This window comes from Gorilla gorilla, chromosome 14, assembly GCF_029281585.2.
Source record: "Gorilla gorilla gorilla isolate KB3781 chromosome 14, NHGRI_mGorGor1-v2.1_pri, whole genome shotgun sequence".
Taxonomy (NCBI): domain Eukaryota; kingdom Metazoa; phylum Chordata; class Mammalia; order Primates; family Hominidae; genus Gorilla; species Gorilla gorilla.
In genome coordinates this window covers 6941879-6962783 of record NC_073238.2, presented here as the reverse complement: position 1 = coordinate 6962783, position 20905 = coordinate 6941879, and the positions used below count along the sequence as shown (strand labels likewise).

General features: G+C 54.4%; 1 protein-coding gene and 1 pseudogene across 1 annotated transcript in view; both read left to right on the top strand.

The window, feature by feature from the left end:
• LOC134757055 (immunoglobulin superfamily member 3-like) overlaps positions 1–2091 on the top strand; it is a 38626-nt gene extending 36535 nt beyond the window's left edge. The window contains 2 exon segments of the mRNA XM_063697648.1: positions 1623–1694; positions 2019–2091. Coding sequence (XP_063553718.1) covers positions 1623–1694; positions 2019–2091 — 145 coding nt within the window.
• Positions 2092–2836: 745 nt separating this feature from the next.
• LOC134756948 (glutathione hydrolase 1 proenzyme-like) lies at positions 2837–19968 on the top strand (annotated as a pseudogene).
• The last annotated feature ends 937 nt before the right edge of the window (positions 19969–20905 follow it).

The following is a 20905-nucleotide window of genomic DNA, read 5'->3' as shown; positions in this document are numbered from 1 at the left end:
TCCCAGCAGTCTAAGCCTGGCTGGGTGCCCCCTGCTCCTCCAGGTGCCTACTTGGGCCTTTGGGTAGACAGATTAACAGACAGGGGAGGCTGGGTCATGGTTTGACCACCCCAGGACCCTGACCGGGGGCTCAGCTCATGACCCTGAGCCTGGGAGAGATGAGGCCATGCCCTCCAGGGCACTCAGCATGACCCGGCCCAGTGGACGGGACTGGGTAGCTTCCTTGGTGCAGGGGGCTGTCATGCTAGGACAGGGTCACTCACCAGGCCAGGCCCCTGCCCCATGACTTGTGGTGGAAATGTCCTTTTGTTTTTGTTTTTTGCTTTTGTTTTTTTGAGACGGAGTTTTCCTCTTGTTGCCCAGGCTGCAGTGCAGTGGTGTAATCTTGCCTCACTGCAACCTCCACCTCCCGGGTTCAAGCAATTCTCCTGCCTCAGCTCCTGAGTAGCTGGGATTACAGGCACCTGCCACCATGCCTGGCTAACTTTTTGTATTTTTAGTGGAGATGGGGGTTTCACCATGTTGTCCAGGCTGGTCTCCAACTCTTCACCTCAGGTGATCCACCTGCCTCTACCTCCCACAGTGCTGGGATTATAGGCGTGAGCCACTGCACCCGGCCATGTGATGGGAATGTTCTGTGTCCATAATAGATGCTGCATATTGCTGGCCCAGCTCCTGAGGCTCTTTGGACCTCCAGGAATCGGTGTCTCTATCAGGGACCCTTAATCCTGACCCGGACTCCCGGCTGGGACCCAGGGTGTTGGAGTGGCAAGAGCGCTGTCAGGCCTGGTGAAGGGTGTGAGCTGTCCAACGGGGCAAGGAGGAGGCAGGGCCTGTTCTGTAGTTGGACAGACAGAGCCCTCTAGCAGCTTTCTGGAAGACTGAAGGGCAGGCGATGTTGGAGAGAGGGAGTGCAGGCAGCGGCTGTGAGGGAGTTCAGGTCAGAAACAGGTGGCACCTGGATTCACACTGTGGTGGTCACGGTGGGGATGAGGGGCTGCTTTGGATTGTGCTGGGGATGTGGGGTGGTGTGCTGCTGCATGACTACTGCCAGGTCTCTCTGCTCTTGGTGTCTGCATCCAGGGCTGGGAGGGGGTCAAATGTATCACACTATCGGCCCCAGGCCCACCAAGCCTGGGGAGGTGGCCACACTTCCACGATGGCATCTGGATGTTCCCTGTGTGTGGGGAGGGCACAGGGACTCCATTCATAGACCACCTCTTGGACAGTGTGTCTGCCTCTGAGGTCAGACGCTCTGCACTGGGACAGGGTGGAGTGGAGGGAAACCCAGCTTGGGGCTCATTGGAGGGGCTTGCTGGCAGACGCCTCCCTTTGTGGGAAACTGACTGTGGGAGAGGGGAACTCCAACCTCTGTCACCACATCCCTCTTCCCTGTTGTCACACCTGTCACCTGCTGCCATATCCATGAGACTTCCCAAGGGTCACTGCTGCCACTCACTGCACAGCCTGGAAGGGAGTCCACAGGGGACATAGAGTGAGCAAGAGACCTGTGCCACTCAGGCCTCCTGGGGGTGTCCCCAGTGCAGCCATGATGATAATCACAGCTACCATTCACCAAGTCCTGCCCACAGTCTAACCTACTCTATTCACAAAACTCCCAGCAGCAAGGCAAGTGAGGTGCTGCCGTCATCCAGGCTGGACAGTTCAGTGATTTGCCTGAGGCCCCACAGCAGGTGAGTGGCAAGTCCAGCATCAGAGCAGGGCATGCTGGCAGTGCCCCCTGAGCCCCCTTTGCCATGCTTACCACATGCACATCCTGGGCTTCTGCAGGAATGCCCTGTCCCCTACCTGCCCTGCTCCATGCAAAACCCTCTTTGAGCTGTGCCTGGGAGACGTGCTGAGAGAATTCATGGAAACAAATGTGTTACTGACAGCCTCTTTGCCTCCAGAGTTCAACTGGAGACAGAGAAACCAGCCAGAGGCAGAGGGAGGTAACACGGAGTCCCCCAGAAAGGTCTGGGCTGCGCGTGCTTCAGGTAACCTCCCTTGACCTTCAGGAGAACGAGAAGGCTGCCTGATCAGAGAGTCTCTGAAGAAGATCCTGTGGCTGCAGGCTTCAGCAGAGTGTGAGGGAGACCCCAGTTATTTCCTCAGGTGTTTCCACCAAATCCTCCTGTCTTTTGTGGCCAACACCCCAGGCAAGGCTTGGGGTCCCCGTCTGCTGCTGGACGGTAAGTCCTGTCCCCGTGGCAGTGAATCTGTGGGGTGTTCTGATTGTGGGCACTATGGAAGCTAAACCCCATGCTCCAGGTGGGGTGGAGGGTCTTCAGAGGACTCCTGGACAGTGCCAGGCTCTAAGCTGAGGTGGGGGACACAGGAGAAACCAGGCCAGGCCCATCCCTACTGGAGCTTCTCCCTAAGCAGTGGAGGCTCAGCCACTGTGAGGAGGTAGGCAAGGCCCTGCAGAAAGAGGGGTGAGGAAATCTGGGGGCTCCCAGGAAGGGTCGCTGCTGGAGATGGGGTTCTTACCAGGATGGGCTCTGAAGATAAGCAGGGAGGATTTGGGAGGGCAGAGATGAGGCCCAGAGCTTCTGGCAGAGAGCATGGCCTGCGCAAAGGTCTGGGGGCCTGACAGCCTGTACGTATTCTGGGAAGCAGGAAGGAGACACAGGCCTTGTGTTTCTGAGCCCCGACTTTAGACTGTGCCCTGTTGGGGAGGGGCCAGGGAATGTCTGAGGCTGGGCCTGACCCTGCTCCTTACCCCGTGGGAGCAGCAGAGCCATGAAGAAGAAGTTAGTGGTGCTCGGCCTGCTGGCCGTGGTCCTGGTGCTGTTCATTGTCGTCCTCTGTCTCTGGCTGCCCTCAGCCTCCAAGGAACCTGACAACCATGTGTATACCAGGGCTGCCGTGGCTGCGGATGCCAAGCAGTGCTCGGAGATTGGGAGGTGAGTGGGGCAGGGCATGGGACATGGGCCCTGAAAACTGGGCAAGTGGACCAGAGCAATATCTTCACCCCTCTGAGACTCAGTTTCCCCACATGTAAGCTTTGCTTGGACTCTCTCAGTAGCCTTTGGGAAGGGGATGGTGACTCCGAGAGCAGGATGTGGGTCTCCTAGAGCCAAACAGGGCCCCTTTTCTCAGTTCTAAGAGTCTCTGTCTCTTTGGATAAACTCCACTGTTTTGTTGTTTGGTGGCTATTTTTACTTATTTCTTCCTATCTATCTATCTATCTATCTATCTATCTATCTATCTATCGATCGATCTATTTAGAGATGGAGTTTTCCTCTGTTGCCAGGCTGGAGTGCAGTGGTGCAATCTCAGTTAACTGCAACCTCCGCCTCCCAAGTTCAAGCGATTCTCATGCCTAAGCCTCCCAAGTAGCTGGAATTACAGGCGTGTGCCACCACGCTCAACAGATTTGTGTGTGTGTGTGTGTGTGTGTGTGTGTGTGTGTGTGTGTGTGTGTGTGTGTGTGTGTGTGTTTCTGAGACAGAGTATCACTCTGTTACCCAGGCTGGAGGGCAGTGGTGCAATCTTGGCTTACTGCAGCCTCCCCCTCCCAGGTTCAAGTGATTCTCCTGCCTCAGCCTCCACATTAGCTGAGACTACAGGCATGTGCCACCATGCCCAGCTAATTTTTGTATTTTTAGTAGAGACAGGGTTTTGCTATTTTGACCAGGCTGGTCTTGAACTCCTGACTTTGTGATCCTCCCACCTCTGCCTCTCAAAGTGCTGGGATTACAGGTGTGAGCCACTGTGGCCTGGCCTAATTATGGTGTTTTTAGTAGAGATGGGGTTTCACCATGTTGGTCAGGCTGGTCTCGAACTCCTGACCTCAGGTAATCCACCCACCTGGGCCTCCCAAAGTGTTGGGATTACAGGTGTGAGCCACCATGCCCGGCTTATTCTTTTCTGTTTTTTTTTTTTGGATAGGAGACAATTTCTTTCTTTTTTTATTTTATTTTATTATTATTATACTTTAAGTTTTAGGGTACATGTGCACAATGTGCAGGTTTGTTACATATGTACACATGTGCCATGTTGGTGTGCTGCACCCACCAACTCGTCATTTAGCATTAGGTGTATCTCCCAATGCCATCCTCCCCCCTCCCCCCAAGGAACGCTGTTGCCCAAACAGGGACATGAAGGGCTTATTCTTTTTTTAAGGTGGAGTCTTACTCTGTCACCCAGGCTGGAGTATAGGGGAACGATCATAGCCCACTGCAGCCTCAAACTCTTGGGTTTAAGTGATCCTCCCGCCTCAGCTTCCTAAAGTGCTGGGATTACAGGTGTGAGCCATGGTGCCTGGCTTCTACTGTTTTATTCTATTTTAGACTCTTATCTCATGTTATATATAAAGATCAGTTCCCTTCTAAAGACTTAAACAGAAAAAATATTATGTTTTTCATATTTTGAGACAGGGTCTTGTTCTGTCACCCAGGCTGGAGTGCAGTGGCATGATCATAGCTCACTGCAGCCTTGAACTCTTGGGCTTAAGCGATCCTGCCACCTCAGCCCCCTGAGTAGCTAGGACTACAGGCATGCATCACACCTGACTAATTTAAAAAGACTGTTTTGTAGATATGGTCTCACTCTATTGCCCAGGCTGGTCTTGAACTCCTGGCCTCAAGTGATCCTCCACCTTGGCCTCCCAAAGTGCTGAGATTACAGGTGTAAGCCACCATCTCTAGCAGGGAAAATAAATGTTATTAATGAAGTATAGCAATTTCCCTTTTTGTCCCAATTATAAAAATCATGTACATTTGTTTGCTTCATAAAGAGGAAACTGTCTGGGCAAGGTGGTCTACACCTGTAATCCCAGCACTTTGGGGGATTGGGGCGGGCAGACCACCCGAGGTCAGGAGTTCGAGACCAGCCTGGCCAACATAGAAAGACCCTATCTCTACAAAAAAGACAAAAATTGCCCGGTGTGGTGGTTCTTACCTGTAGTCCCAGCTACTCAGGAGACTGAACTGGGAGGATTGCTTGAGCCCAGGAGGTCAAAGCTGCATTGAGCCAAGACTGTGCCACTGCACTTCATCCTGGGTGACAAAGTGAGACCCTGTCTCATAAAACAAAGGCTGGGCACAGTGGCTCATGCCTGTAATACCAGCACTTTGGGAAGCCAAGGTGGGTGGATTACTTGAGCACAGGAGTTCTTGACCAGCCTGGGCAACATGATGAAACCCCATCTCTACAAAATACACAAACAAACAAAATTGGCTGGGCATGGTGGCATGTGCCCATAGTCCCAGCTACTTGGGAGGCTGAGATGGGAGTGTCAATTGAGCCCAGGAGACTGAGGCTGCAGTGATCTGAGATCACACCACTGCACTCCAGCCTGAGCAACAAAGAGAGACTTTGTCTCCAAAAAAAAAAAAAGAGGCCAAGGCAGGCGGATCATGAGGTCAAGAGATAGAGATCATCCTGGCCAACATGGTGAAACACGGTCTCTACTAAAAATACAAAAATTAGCTGGGCATGGTGGCATGCACCTGTAGTCCCAGCTACTCAGGAGGCTGAGGCAGGAGAATGGCTTGAACCCGGGAGGCAGAGGTTGCAGTGAGCTGAGATCGTGCCACTGCACTCCAGCCTGGCAATAGAGCAAGACTCCATCTCAAAACAAAAAAGAAAGAAACTAAAAACAAAAACCCCAAAACTCGAATGGACTTCTCTTCCATCCTCCTTTGGGCAGGTGGGCAGCAGGGTGTGTATGCGGGGCCAGGGTGGAAGCCTGCAGGTTCTCATGCCTTTATGTGCCACATGGCAGGGATGCAGTGCGGGACGCTGGCTCTGCAGTGGATGCAGCCATTGCAGCCCTGTTGTGTGTGGGGCTCATGAATGCCCACAGCATGAGCATCGAGGGTGGCCTCTTCCTCACCATCTACAACAGCACCACCCATGAGTGCCTCGGAAGAGGAGAGGGAGAGGGGTAGGGGTTGTGGGTTGGGCCGAGGCACAGTTCGGTGGCCCCCAGGCTCACGTGGCATAAAGGGTTTGGGTGGGTGGGCCTGCCTACCTGCTTCTCCTTCTAGGAAAAGCTGAGGTCATCAATGCCCACGAGGTGGCCCCCAGGCTGGCCTTTGCCAGCATGTTCAACAGCTCGGAGCAGTCCCAGAAGGGTAAGCCATGCTGCAGACTTGGGGCATGGGTGCAGAGCTGGCTGAGCCACCGGGAAGGGGCCTTGCCCACAGAAGCCTGCTCCCGTCAGGGTTCAGGGGCAGTTCTAGTACCCCCCATCCCTTCCTGGCCCCATAGCACCGTCCCACAATGAGTGGTCAGGACCATCATCACCACGGTAAAGGGCCGAGAGCTTCTGTTATTTCTGCTAAGGCCTCCGGGGCCACTCTGTGCAGCACATGGAAAGAATAATTATTATGCTAGCAGACCTCATGGACCAGGGCTCACTGGGGCCCACGCTCTGCTCTGCGCTTTTCACCCACGAGCCTCTCACAACCCTCCCTGCTCCTTTGGGCTAGGGGATGCTGTGTGGATTCCCATTTTACAGGGTGAGGATGCTGAGTCTCAGACAGGTCATGCAAATCAGCTGAGGTCACACAGCTGGGAGGTGGTGAAGCTAAAATTGAACCCAGGCTGTCTATATCCTGCCTTTTCAACAGGCATCCCATTCACTCATTTGTTCATTTGTGGGGATGGCGCTCTAGAATGTGAGGTGGAGTCTCTCTTTTCTAATCTGGTCTTAAGTGGAGAGGAGGCCCCCAAATTCCCCAGGTACCTGAAGGGAAGCCACTGTCCATCCAGGAAGCCACTGTCTGTCCCCAAAGGAGGCACAATAGATTGTGAGATAAAAGTTGGAGGATGGGAGGGTCTCAACAACTCAACGCCTCTAGTCCTAGCACTTTAGGAGGCCAAGTCAGGAGGAGCACATGAGCCCAGGAGACCTGCCTGGACAACATAGCAAGACTCCATCTCTACAAAAAATGGGAAAAAAAAATTAGCTAGGTATGGCGGTGTGTGCTTATGGTCCCAGCTACTCAGGAGTCTAAGGTGGGAGGATCACTTGAGCCCAGGAGGTTGAGGCTGCAGTGAGCCATGATTATACCACTACACTCTAGCTTGGGCAACAAAGTGAGACCCTGTCAATAAAAAAAGGCTGGGCCTTTTTTTCACAGGCTCACGCCTGTAATCCCAGCACTTTGGGAGGCTGAGGCAGATGGATCACCTAGGTCAGGAGTTCAAGACCTGCCTGGCCAACATAGTGAAACCCTTTCTCTATTAAAAGTACAATAAGTCGGGCATAGTGGCACAGGCCTGTAATATCCCAGCTACTCAGGAGGCTAAGGCAGGGGAATCGCTTGAACCCAGGAGGTGGAGATTGCAGTGAGCCGAGATCATGCCACTACACTCCAGCCTGGGCAACAAGAACGAAGCTCCGTCTCAAAAAAAAAAAAAAAAAGTTGGAGGATGGAGGGGCAGGACACACTCACCATAGCAGGCCTTAGACTTCAGGTGGGGGTCCTGGGTGGCGCCCTTTGGAGTCTTCTGCAACATACTCAATCTTTGATTTTTTTTTCTTTTTTTTTTTTTGAGATGGAGTCTCACTCTGTCGCCCAGGTTGGAGTGCAGTGATGCGATCTCGGCTCACTGCAAGCTCTGCCTCCTGAGTTCATGCCATTCTCCTGCCTCAGCCTCCCGAGTAGCTGGGACTACAGGTGCCTGCCACCACACCCGGCTAATTTTTTGTATTTTTTAGTAGAGACGGGTTTTCACTATGTTGCCCAGGCTGGTCCCTCGATCTCCTGACCTCGTGATCCCCCTGCCTCGGCCTCCCAAGGTGCTGGAATTACAGGCGTGAGCCACTGTGCCCCGCCAATCTTTCATTTGTTTTTAATACTCATTGAGAAACTCAGCATCTGTAGACATGAAGTTGCTCAGGGTAAGAGAATGCGGGAATCATAGGCTTGGCACCTTGTGGATGCTTAGAATCATTTATTTAACTAGAATGTACTGAGCATTGTCTTAAAGAATCAGCTGTTGTTCCTGAAGCTGGGGTGAAAAACAAAGATGGCAGAGGAAATCTGTGACACTCCAGGTGGGAAAAGAAACTAGGCAGGTGCGGGTGTGTTACGGGCTGTAGAAAAACAGACCTGGAGGGCCTCAAAATCTGGGACTCTATGGAGGGTGACCCAGTCAGGGAAGGAGACATCTGAGCAAAGACCCAGAGGCAGAGATGGGGTCAGGGGAGTTATCTCCTGGTCTGCTATCCAGGTGTGATGGCAGGGACAGAGCCCTGTGGGGAGCTAGGGAGGCTGCAGCAAGTGACCCAAGGGAAATGGCCCAGGTTGTGTGGGATCTCTTAGGTTATGGTGAAGCCTCTGCTTCCTGTCTGAGGGAAGTGGGGGCTTGTGGCGTGTGTGAGTGGAAGGGGATGGATCTGGCCTACAGATTGCTGTGTAAGGGGCAGGGAGCATGTGGGGACCTGTCCAGAGGTCACTGCAGTAATTCGTGGAGAGGGTGCTGGGAAGTGGCTGATGCTGGACAGACACACTTGGAAGTGGAGCCTGTGGATTTGAGGATGGGTTGGGTGTGATGCTTGTGTAGGGAGTCCCCGGGGACCCCTGATCTTTTGTCTGTACCTGGAAGGATGGGGTGACCCTAATGGAGACAGGCAGAGTTCTCAGGACGCAGGTTGAGCAGACACTCAGAGCTCGGTTTTGGGCTCGGTGAAGTTTGAGATGTTTTCTTCAAGCAGGCAGGTAGATACTCAGGTCTGGTGATCAGAGGAGCAGTCCAGGCCAGCAGGTCAATTTGGGAGTTAGTGCATAAATGGAGGCTGAAGCTCAGATGTCAAGCAGACCACGAGGAGAGAGAGCAAAGACAGAGGGGAGAGTAGGAGCTAGGATGGCAGGCGGGGGAGACTCGGGTGGAGCCAGGTGCTGGGATGCAGGGGCGGCTCTCAGGGAGAGTGATGAGCCCAGTAAAGCTGAGAGGGGCACTGGGTCTGGCAGTGTGGGGGTCACCAGAGAACTTGGCAAGTGTGGCGGCATGAGAGTCTGATTGGCCTGAGGTCAGGAGAAGATTTTTTTCTGATATTGATACATGATATTTTCTATATTTATGGGTACATGTTAGTGCTTGTTACATGCATAGAGTGTATAATGATCAAGGCAGGGTATTTGGAGTCTCCGTCACCTTGAATATTTTTCATTTCTGGGTGTTAGCACCATAGTCCTCTCTTCGTTACTTTGAAATATACAAAATACTGTTGCTAAGCATCATCACCCTGGTCTGCTATCAAAGATTAGAACTTCTCCTGTCTTGGCTGGGCACGGTGGCTCACACCTGTCATCCCAGCACCTTGGAAGGCTGAGGTGGGTGGATGACCTGAGGTCAGGAGTTTGAAACCAGCCTGGCCAACATGGCAAAACCCCATCTGTACTAAAAATCCAAAAATTAGCCTGGTGTGCTGGCCTGTGCCTGTAAACCCAGCGACTCGGGAGGCTGAGGCAGGAGAATCGCTTGAACCTGGGAGGCGGAGGTTGTAGTGAGCTGAGATCATGCCACTGCACTGCAGTCTGGGAGACAGAGCAAGACTCCATCTCAAAAACAAACAAACAAAAAACAAAACAAAACAGAAAAGAACTTCTGTCTAACTACAAGGTGGAAGGAATCATGTGCTGGGTGTCAGACCTTCCGGGATGTATGTGCAGCTTCTAGGAATTGAAACCACCAGCTCTTGGAAACTTGTGCCAGGCTTCAGGGTGGGAGAGGCAGTTCTAGAGCAGCAGCCGCCAAGCCAAGCCAAATGGCCCCAACATCTCTCGCAAGAGCAGGAGAGTACCTGGGGGCAGAGGCCATAGTTGTACCTTTCTGGGCAAAGGGTCAGTGTCTGTAGTGTCCATATGGGCAGTGGGGCTCAGGGGGAAGCAGGCCCAGGGGTCTGTTTCCAATGACCTCCTCAAAAGTCAGAACTGGAAGGCAAAACCCCTTATAGACTGGGTGCACCTGTAATCCCAGCATGTTGGGAGGCTGAGGTGGGAGGATTGCTTGAGGCCAGAGTTTGAGACCAGTCTTGGCAACGTAGCAAGACCCCTGTCTCTACAACAAATAAAAATAAAAAATTAGGCTGGGAGTGGTGGCTCACGCCTGTAATCCCAAAACTCTGAGAGGCTGAGGAGGATGGATCACCTGATATTAGGAGTTCAAGACCAGCCTGACCAATCTGGTAAAACCCCGTCTCTACTAAAAATGCAAAAATTAGCAAGGCATGGTTGTACATGCCTGTAATCCCAGCTACTTGGGATGCTGAGGCAGGAGAATTACTTGAACTCGGGAGGTGGAGGTTGGAGTGAGCCAAGATTGTGCCATCGCACTCCAGCCTGGGCAACAAGAGTGAAACTCCATCTCAAAAAAAAAAAAAAAAAAAAAAAGCCACGTGTAGTGGGGTATGTCTGTAGTCTTAGGTACTTCAGAGGCTGAGGTGGGAGGATCGCTTGAGCCTGGGAAGCCAAGGCTGCAGTGAGCCATGATTGCACTACTGCACTCCAGCTGGGACAACAGAGTGAGACTCTGTCTCAAAACAGACAAACAAACAAAAACCCTTATAGTTGGATGGGGAAACTGAGGCTGCGAGAGGGGACAGGATGGAGGTTAAGGCTCAGTCTTGCCTCTCTGGGGCAGTAGAAAAGAGGAAGGGAGCCCTTTCTTGGGGCTGGCTGTGTCTTGAAGGTGGCCTGTGCTTGACCTGGGTCAGGGTGGGATCTGCTCTTGTTTTGGCACATTCTGGTGGAGCCCATGAGTCTTACAGGATAAGCCCTTGTGGTCAGCGAGATGGGAGGGGGTCTGGCCTGGCACAGGATTTTAGACATGCAGGCACCTGCACAGACAGACACCTCATCCTGGGACAGCAAAACCCAGCCGCATGCTACTGCTTCCCCTCCTGTGCCCCCCTCAGACATCCCTGGTCCATGTACACTCCTACCTGCTGAGCCCCTCTTAAAAAAAATTAAACATCCCCTCCTAAAAAAAAAATTAAAATTAAAAAATAAATAAAAAAATTAAAAATCCCCTTCTGCTGGGTGTGGTGTTCACGCCTGTAATCTCAGCTACTCAGGAGGCTGAGGTGGGAGGATTGCTTGAATCCAGGAGTTCGAGATCAGGCTGGGCAAGATGGCAAGACCCAAACTCAAAAAAGAAAAAAAAAAACCTTTCCTCCTAAGCCTCATTTCCCCATCTGTAAAACGAGTCAGGGACTGTGCCTGGGATGCTGCCTGCGAGAGATCCCGATGTCCCCCACTCAGGGTCACTAACTGTGGCTCTCTCTCCCCAGGAGGGCTGTCGGTGGCGGTGCCTGGGGAGATCCGAGGCTATGAGCTGGCACACCAGCGGCATGGGTGGCTGCCCTGGGCTCGCCTCTTCCAGCCCAGCATCCAGCTGGCCCGCCAGGGCTTCCCCATGGGCAAGGGCTTGGCAGTAGCCCTGGAAAACAAGCGGACGGTCATCGAGCAGCAGCCTGTCTTATGGTATGTCTGTGGGTGTGGCCCCCTGACACAGGCAGGGCAGGCACAGCCCAAGGACCTTGCAGGCTGTAGCAGCAGTGGAGCGGCCCTCTGCCTTCAGGACCCTGCGCTGATAATGGGATGAGGAGATACAGACCCTTCCCACCACGTGTGGGGACACATTCTGAGCGTGGGGTCCCAGTGGCCACTGTGGCTGGCCATGTGTCCTGAGTGGCAAGGGACACTAGGAGGTTCCCGGAAGGGACACTAGGAGGACGAGTGCTGAGTGACGGGGCCACCCACCTGTGACAGGCGCCGCCCCTGCTTTGTGCTGGTCTCCCGTGTGGGCAGGTGTGGGGGGTGGTGTAGCTAAGTCCACACCACCTGCTGCCTCACATGAGCCCCCTCTGCCCCAGTGAGGTGTTCTGCCGGGATAGAAAGGTGCTTCGGGAGGGGGAGAGACTGACCCTGCCACGGCTGGCTGACACCTACGAGACGCTGGCCATTCAGGGTGCCCAGGCCTTCTACAATGGCAGCCTCACGGCCCAGATTGTGAAGGACATCCAGGCGGCCGGTGAGTGGGTAACCTCAAGGGCCCGGGTGAGGAACTCTGCAGTGGAAACCCTGAGCTGTAGCCCAGAGCCATGGGGTCCTCCTGTCTTGCCTGAGCCTGCAGGAAGTTCCTGGTGGAGGAGGGTCAGTGACTGGCCATGTGGGTCCACAGCTCCTGCTTATATCAAAACCAAGAGAGGCCACACAGTCCAGGAGAGCAAGTCCCTGTTGGGGTAAATGCAGGTGTAGGCAAGAGCCAGGGCTGGGGAAGCACTAGAATACAGCCTGAAGATCCAGGAGGACTTCTTGGAGGAGGTGGTGGCTGGGCTGCAGATTACTTCGTTAGGCAGAGAGAGGAAGGGATTCCTAGCAGAGGAACAGCTGGGCTAAGGCCCAGTAGAGGGGGCTTTGATTCACCAAGAGGGTTACAAGGGATGAGGGTCGCCTTGAGAGAGGCATGGGGAAGGGGATTTGTGGGGCAGGGGCCTGGAGCTTGGCTGTGGCTTTCTTCAGGTAATTTTTGTCACTGTTTCATGGAGGAGGGTGATTAGCTTGTCGACCTTTACCACTGAGGCTGGAAATTGGCATGCCAATACCCTGTCTGTTTGGAGCTGACTCCAGGAGAATTAAGAGCCTCCCTCCCTCCCTCTATCCATTCATCGTGAGAAGAAGAGGCTAAGCAGCAGGGACACCGGCAGGAATTCTCCAGTTAGAAAAGGCCCTCTGAGCCAGGTGCGTGGCTCACGTCTGTAATCCCAGCACTTTGGGAGGCCCAGGCGGGTGGATCACCTGAGGTCAGGAGTTCAAGACCAGCCTGACCAACATGGTGAAGCCCTTTCTCTACTAAAAATGCAAAATTAGTCAGGCATGGTGGGTTGTGCCTGTAATCCCAGCTACTTGGGAGGCTGTGGCAGGAGAATCGCTAGAACCTGGGGGGCTGAGGTTGCAGTGAGCCGAGATTGCACCACTGCACTCCACAGAGTGAGACTCCATCTCAAAAAAAAAAAAAGAAAGAAAAGGCCCTCTGAGGCCAAGCTTGGTGTCTCATGCCTGTAATCCCAACACTTTGGGAGGCTGAGGTAGAAGTTGAGGCCAGGAGGTCCAAGACAAGGCTGGGCAACATAGTGAGTCTACAAAAAAAATATTGAGAATCTACATAAATATAGTGGGGGTGGGGGTGGGGAACAAGAAAACAAAAAATTCAAAGCATAGTGAAAAGAAATATAGCAAAACCCGGCCGGGCATGGTGGCTCACGCCTGTAATCCCAGAACTTTGGGAGGCCGAGGCGTGTGGATACAGGGTCAGGAGATCGAGACCATCCTGGCTAACACAGTGAAACCTGTCTCTACTAAAAATACAAAAAAATTAGCCAGGTGTGGTGGTGGGTGCCTGCATTCCCAGCTACTTGGGAGGCTGAGGCAGGAGAATGGCGTGAACCTGGGAAGCGGAGCTTGCAGTGAGCCGATATCACGCCACTGCACTCCAGCCTGGGAGATAGAGTGAGACTCCATCTCAAAAAAAAAAAAAAAGAAATATAGCAAAACACAACAAAAAAAATTAAAATTTGCTGGGTGTAGTTGTGCCTTTAGTCTCAGCTACTGGGGAGGGTCTGCTGGAGGATCACTTGAGCCCAGGAGTTCAAGGCTGTGATTAAACCACTGCACTCCAGCCTGGGTGACAGAGCAAGATCCTATCTCTAAAAAAAAAAAAAAAAACAGAAAACACTCTCTGGCCACAGATGAGAGAAGGCAGACAGGAAGCCACTAAGCCAAGCAGGCAGAGGGCAGGTGGCCCCAGACCGGCTGTCAGGTGGTGAGCAGTGTCAGGGAGACAGGAGTGCCAGAGCTGGTGAGGTTCCCAAGGAGGTGAGGTTGCCTGTGGCCCCCTCCCAGGGCACAGTCCCACCCCTCCAGTAGTGCACTCTGTCCTCCCTGGTAGGTACAGGCTTTTCCCCACCACCATGGTGCAGCCATGCCTGCCCCCAACCCCACTGGTGCAGCTCCATCCTCCACGCAGTGGTGCAGCCCCATCCCAGTGCCCATTCGAGCTGCTGTCCCATTGCAGGGGGCATTGTGACAGCTGAGGGCCTGAATAACTACTGTGCTGAGCTGATCGAGCACCCGCTGAACATCAGTCTGGGAGACGCGGTGCTGTACATGCCCAGTGCGCCGCTCAGTGGGCCCGTGCTGGCCCTCATCCTTAACATCCTCAAAGCTGAGTGGTTGCACCACAGCTGTGTGGTAGGACCCATGACACTGCCTCTCTCTCTCCACGCCCCACTCCTGCTGCATCTCTGCTCGCCCCCCATGCCACATCTTTCCATCACTGAGCTCCCGAGGTGTGTCCCTGCATCACAGCTCACCATGTCCTGAAGGAGGCAGTGCAGAGCGACAGGGCTGAAGCGGGCAATGCTCAAGGGTTGGAGGAGGAACAGGAGTCATCAGGAGGGAGAGAGGTGCAGGAGCTCAGGGCTGCAGGGCCTGGTCCAGAGGGTACCCTGGTCCAGTGGGTGACCCTGCCACTTGGTCACTGAATGGCCAGAGCTGATGCGTGACGTGAGGCCCAGGCTCAGGAGCCCTCACCTTACTTCACTCTCACCACAGCCTTCTGAAGCAGCTGCTGCTATTGGTTATTAAACGCTCCTTGAGGTGGGCAAAGTGGCTCAGGCAGTTGTTAACCCTCTGAGCCCCTCAGAGTCTCTGGGGCTCAGCAACATGCACCTGGCTCTGATCAACCAGGGTACAGCTTCTCCCGGGAGAGCGTGGAGACCCCCGAGCAGAAGGGCCTGACGTACCACCGCATCATAGAGGCTTTCCGGTTTGCCTACGCCAAGAGGACCCTGCTTGGGAACCCCAAGTTAGTGGATGTGACTGAAGTAAGGGGCAGGGGCTGGCCCATTGTGGGTGTGGGGCCTGCTGTAGAGGCATCGGGTGGGCTCCCCAGGGTGGCTACAGCCTCACATATGCTTTCTGAATCCATTCCTGCCACAAACTTTGATTGCGGGCCTACTGTGTGCTCAGATGGACTGGTGGGTGACCCCCAGTCTTGGCTTCTGCCCCACAGAACTGACAGTGTGGGGAATTAGTGGCCACCCTCCTACCTCAGGTCCTTTGCACATGCTGTGGTTCTCGAGTGCTCAGTGCTGAGATGAGGAACACATGGGGGCATTGCAGCCCTCGGGCATGGTGAGATGGATGGGTGAAAGGGAGACGGCCAGGTGAACAGAGACCTCGGCCACCCACTCCCTGTCACTCCAAACTAATGCTTCCCAGATGCCACCCTCAGCCCTGCACCACCTGACCCACTCACTCAGTAGCTGCCCCAGCTCCACGCTGGGTCCCTATAAGACCCTGTCATATCCCTTCCCGCTGAGGATCCTCACATTCCTCCTTACCTACTTGGGTCCTTGGCATTCCTGGGTGGATCTGCAGACCCCCCCACACTGACCAGTGACCTCCCAGGAGGGGCGTCAGCTGCCCGGGTGGTGTCTTCTCTTTCCCCGTGAGCATTCTGCACCTCTGACTCCCGCTGCAGCCAGTGACCTGGTGTCTTGTCTCTCTGAGGGGACAGAGCCACTGCAGCGTGTCCCTCTGCCCTCCCTTTTGGCTAAGGCCAGCTCTTTCATCTACTTGCTGGCTCGGGGTGCTGTTCCTACAATGCTCCTTTCTGCCTCTGACGATTTACTTCTTTATCACGGATTATTCCCGAAAGAAAGGCAGCTGTTGTTGCTCTAGAAATTTCTATCTGCTGCCTCCTTCTGTCCTTTGCTCCTCTTACAGCAAACATGGCTGGGCTATGTCCTCTCTCCCTTCAGGGTATCCTCTCCCCTGCTCTATCCCCATGCCACCAGATCTTCATGTCCAGCCTCAGTTTCCCCATCAGGCCCCACTCAGCAGCATCTCACACAGCTCACCACACTCTCCTCGAGTTTTCATTTTGCAAATTTTTCGCACCTACAAAAATGTAAAAAAATCCCAAAACTGCCCAAGCATCAATGTTCCCTTTTCCTGGAGTCTGCAGTGTGGACGTTTCTGCCAGATTTCCTAACTCTCTCCGTCTCCACCCACATCTATTGGGATTCGTGTTTTTCTGAAGGATTCCACAGTAGGTTACTGATGTCACACCTCAGGGTGTGTCTCAAAAGTGAGACTTGAACATAGCACAGCAAGATGTCGGGGTGACACAACCTGCTGTCCCTTCTCTTTGCCTACAGTAGGCTCCCTTGGCTGTTTGGTTTTTGTTGTGTTTTTGTTTAGACACAGAGTCTCTGTCATCCAGGTTGGAGTGCAGTGGTGTGATCTTGGCTCACTGCAGCCTCAACCTCCAGGGCTCAAGGAATCCTCCCACTTCAGCCCCCTGAGCAGCTGGGACCAGAGGCACGTGCCACCAAACCTGGATAATTTTTGTATTTTTTTTAGAGACAGGGTCTTGCCCAGACTGGTCTCAAACTCCTGGGGTCAAACTATCTTCCCACTTCAGCCTCCCAAATTGCTGGGATTACAGGTGTGTTTTTTTTTTTGTTTTTGAGACAGAGTCTTGCTCTGTCACGGAGGCTGGAGTGCAGTGGCGCTATCTCAGCTCGCTGCAAGCTCCGCCTCCTGGGTTCACGCCATTCTCCTGCCTCAGCCTCGCGAGTAGCTGGGACTACAGGCGCCTGCCACTGCGCCCAGCTAATTTTTTGTATTTTTAGTAGAGACGGGGTTTCACCATGATTGCGATCTCCTGACCTCGTGATCCGCCTGCCTCGGCCTCCCAAAGTGCTGGGATTACAGGCATGAGCCACCGTGCCTGGCCTGTTTTGTTGATTTGTAAAGCCCAGGGCAGTAGTCTTGGAAAATGTCCCACATCGTGGATTTGCCTTTCTGTTTCCTTGAGGGCAGTTTCAGACAGAACACCTTTCCATGGGATTGGTCAACTAATCTGTGGGGTGTTGCTGAAACTTTATTTTATTTTATTTTATTTTATTTTATTTTATTTTATTTTATATTTTATTTTTGAGACGGAGTCTCGCTCTGTCCCCCAGGCTGTCCCCCAGGCTGGAGTGCAGTGGTGGGATCTCGGCTCACTGCAAGCTCTGCCTCCCAGGTTCACGCCATTCTCCTGCCTCAGTCCCCCAAGTAGCTGGGACTACAGGTGCCCACCACTGCGCCCAGCTAACTTTTTGTATTTTTAGTAGAGACGGGGTTTCACTGTGTTAGCCAGGATGGTCTCGATCTCCTGACGTCATGATCCGCCCTCCCATAGTGCTGGGATTTCAGGCCTCGGCCTCCCAAAGTGCTGGGATTACAGGCATGAGCCACCGCGCCTGATGTTGAAACTCTCTTGAGGCATTTTCTTCGGCCTTTGGGTCCATCCTCTCTGTCTCCTCCTTGACCTCCTCATCTCCTCCTCGCCACTGCCTTGGGGACCTTGGCCAGGCTCATGGCATCCAGCAGCCACTCAATGTCAATACTTCCATGTTCATCTCTCAGCCTGCCCTTGCCTGTGAACCCATGCTTATTTATTTTTTTTTTTATACTTGCACCCATGCTCTTCAGGTCTGATGAAGTGTCCAATATCAAGCTTCTGACCATCCCCAAACCTGCCCCTTCTGCAGGGTTTATCTCGCTAGTCGGCACCATCCTTGATTCTTCTCTTTCTCCCACCCAGGCCATCATCTCTTGCCTGGTTGATACCCACAGCCTCCCCTTTGGGATTTATCCTTATCCCTGTCATAGCTGCCAGAGGGACCCTGTGAAAACACTCCCCAGCCTGCTCATTCCTCTGCCCTAAGCCTGCATGGCACAGAGCAAAAGCCAGTTTTTATGGGACCTAGGAGGTCCTGTGGGTTGGGCCCCAGCCTGCATCTTCATCCTCTTCTCCCCACCCCACTCCATTCACTCTCTGCCTATCGCTCACCAGCCTATACCACCTGCCTCAGGGCCTTTGCACTGACCATTTAGGCTGCATTCCAGGCTCTTTTCACACGTTGCCTCCTCTGAGAAGCCCTCCCTGACCACTCTGCCCATACCTCATGCCTCTTGATTCCCCTTACCTGGCTTGTGGTTTCAGCACTTTCCCTGTGTGTGTTTGTTTTTCTTGGCATGAGGGCAGGACGTAAGTGTCTGTTCCCTGTTGATTCCCCAGTGCCAGGCATGCAGTGCAAACCCTAGAAATATTTTTTGCATGAAGGAATGAGTGATTGAATGCGGCAAGGGTCTGGAGGCTCAGGACCAGGCAGACAGACATTCAGAGTTACTGAAACGCAACAAAGACAGGGAGTCAGACTGGTCGTGCAAGGTCCTCGGCCTGCCCTTGGGTCCTGGGGAGCCACGGAAGGTTGTGGGTGCTAGAAGGTTTTGGTCAGAGTCACAGTCAGGGGCCTTCTGAGACCTGTGCCCCCTCCCTACCCTCCCTCCCCACCTCATCAGGCCAGCTCTGGGGTCTCGGCAGGTGGTCCGCAACATGACCTCTGAGTTCTTCGCTGCCCAGCTCCGGGCCCAGATCTCTGACAACACCACTCACCCGATGTCCTACTACAAGCCCGAGTTCTACACGCCGGATGACAGGGGCACTGCTCACCTGTCTGTCATCACAGAGGACGGCAGTGCTGTGTCCGCCACCAGCACCATCAACCTCTAGTAGGGGTTGCTGGGACGCCTGGGTGGGAAAGTGCCAGAGGTGGGTGGCCCAGGGACCGCCCACTTATCCAGTAAGGTGGCTCCGTCACCTCTTTTCCTGGTGGGAAACTGAGGCCCAATCTTGGTAGCTTATCCTGGGCCTCTCAGTGAGTATGTTTCAGCCTCAGTGGGTGGATAGGGACCAGGCTGGGCCAGGCAAGGTCGGGCGCTGTCTGACCCGGCTGGGTGGTAGCTTTGGCTCCAAGGTCTGCTCCCTGGTCAGCGGGATCCTGTTCAATAATGAATGGACGACTTCAGCTCTCCCAGCATCACCAATGAGTTTGGGGTACCCCCCTCACCTGCCAATTTCATCCAGCCAGGTATGGGGTGGAAGTCCGGGGGTGGGGGGACTGGGGTGGAGAGGGGCGGGTGTCCTGGGAAGGCAGCTGACGGGCATCCCTGTCTTCTCCCATCAGCCGCAGGGAAGCAGCCGCTCTCATCCATGTTCCCAACGATCATGGTGGGCCAGGACGGCCAAGTCCGGATGGTGGTGGGAGCTGCTGGGGGCACGCAGATCACCACAGCCACTGCACTGGTATGCGTCACCCCTTTTCTCCCTGGCCCTTCCCACTCCGCACAGCCCCCAAGCCATGCTGATCACACTCCCAATGCCCCAGACCATCATCTACAACCTCTGGTTCAGCTATGACGTGAAGCGGGCCGTGGAGGAGCCCCAGCTGCACAACCAGCTTCTGCCCAACATCACGACAGTGGAGAGAAACATTGACCAGGTGGGCCAGGGGTTGGAGAAACTGAGTCACGGTGTGGGCCCCAGAGCATCCTGGGCTGGAGGCCTGGATCATCACAGAGTGGACAATGGTTGGTGTCCTCTCTCTAGTGTCTGGGCCATCTGGAGCCCCTGTGCCATGAGGGCCAAATCCCCTGCTCCAATGAGACCCAGAATGCCCCAACCTGCTCTTCCTGATGACCTGGCCTGAAATGGCACCACCTGGGCTGAGGCCTGTGACCACACAGGCGTGGTTCAGGTGGCATCTGGAGCCCTGCTCAGGCTTCCCCTCTCCTCCCACCCCCAGGCAGTGACTGCAGTCCTGGAGACCCGGCACCATCACACCCAGATCGCGTCCACCTTCATCGCTGTGGTGCAAGCCATCGTCCGCACGGCTGGTGGCTGGGCAGCTGCCTCGGACTCCAGGAAAGGCGGGGAACCTGCTGGCTACTGGTTGCTCCAGGCAGACAAGGCTGACAAGCAACCCAGCGACAAGATACTCACGAGGATAAGGAAGAGGACTTTGGGGGACGGGCTTCCCCTGTGAGCAGCAGAGCAGTATAATAAATGAGGCCACTGTGCCAGGCTCCAGGTGGCCTCCCTGGCCTGTCTCCCCACTCTCTGGGCCTCAGTGTATTTTGTGTGAAATGGAGCCATCTGGCTGGGGAGGAACAGAGGGGTGGGATTCGGAGATCTTCACAATGCGGGCACTGGAACTAGCCTCAGCATCTTCAGCATGGGGAGAGTGGGGCACATGGCTGGGGGCCAGGGGAAGGTTCACACCAAGCCCTGCCCCTTTCCACCCTGATCCCTCGGACTTTGGGGCCAGGCCCTCCCTTACTGGGGCTGGGCAGTGACACTACCTAGGAGCAGCCACCAGGGGGTGTCACGACCCTGGCGCTTTCTTAGGCAGAGGGTGGCCAGCTGATGCTGGGAACCCGGGCGCCTTCTCAGACCCGTAGGCCTCCAGCTCAACCTGCCGATGACACTGGCGGTGAAGCTGAGGTCCGAGGAATGGGGACTGGGCAACAGGCTGGAGGAAAACATCTCGGTCAGAGCCACGCCCCTGGGGGGGTTCCCAAGAGCAAACCCAAAGTGAAACCCAAGCTTGTGATCCTCTCCAGAGGGAGGCCTGGTTCTCAGGGAACAGCAAACGGGAAGATGTCCCCAGATCCCAGGGATCAGGGCTTGGTCCAGCCGGGGACGCAGCCCAGAGGGAGTGGGTCCAGAAGGAAACAGCTAGACACAGCAGCCTTCACCATTGGCAGCCCCTCCAGGCCTCCCTCGGGGCCTGCTCCCTCCTCTGTGCACAGTTCCAACACCTGGAGCAGGGTTCTGGGAAGGGCTGGTGGAGGTGGGCTGGTGGGAGGCGGTGATCACAGCCCAGCACCTGGATATCACCAGGGGCACTGGGGCCAGGGGCCAGGTGAGGCCAGGTCAGGGCTATCCTTCAGGAGCCCCGAAAACCTGGTGATTCCAAAGGGCCCATAGACAAACAGGGTTTTATGCCTGTGGAGTCAAGTCCCACTGGGTCTGAGCTCTGGAG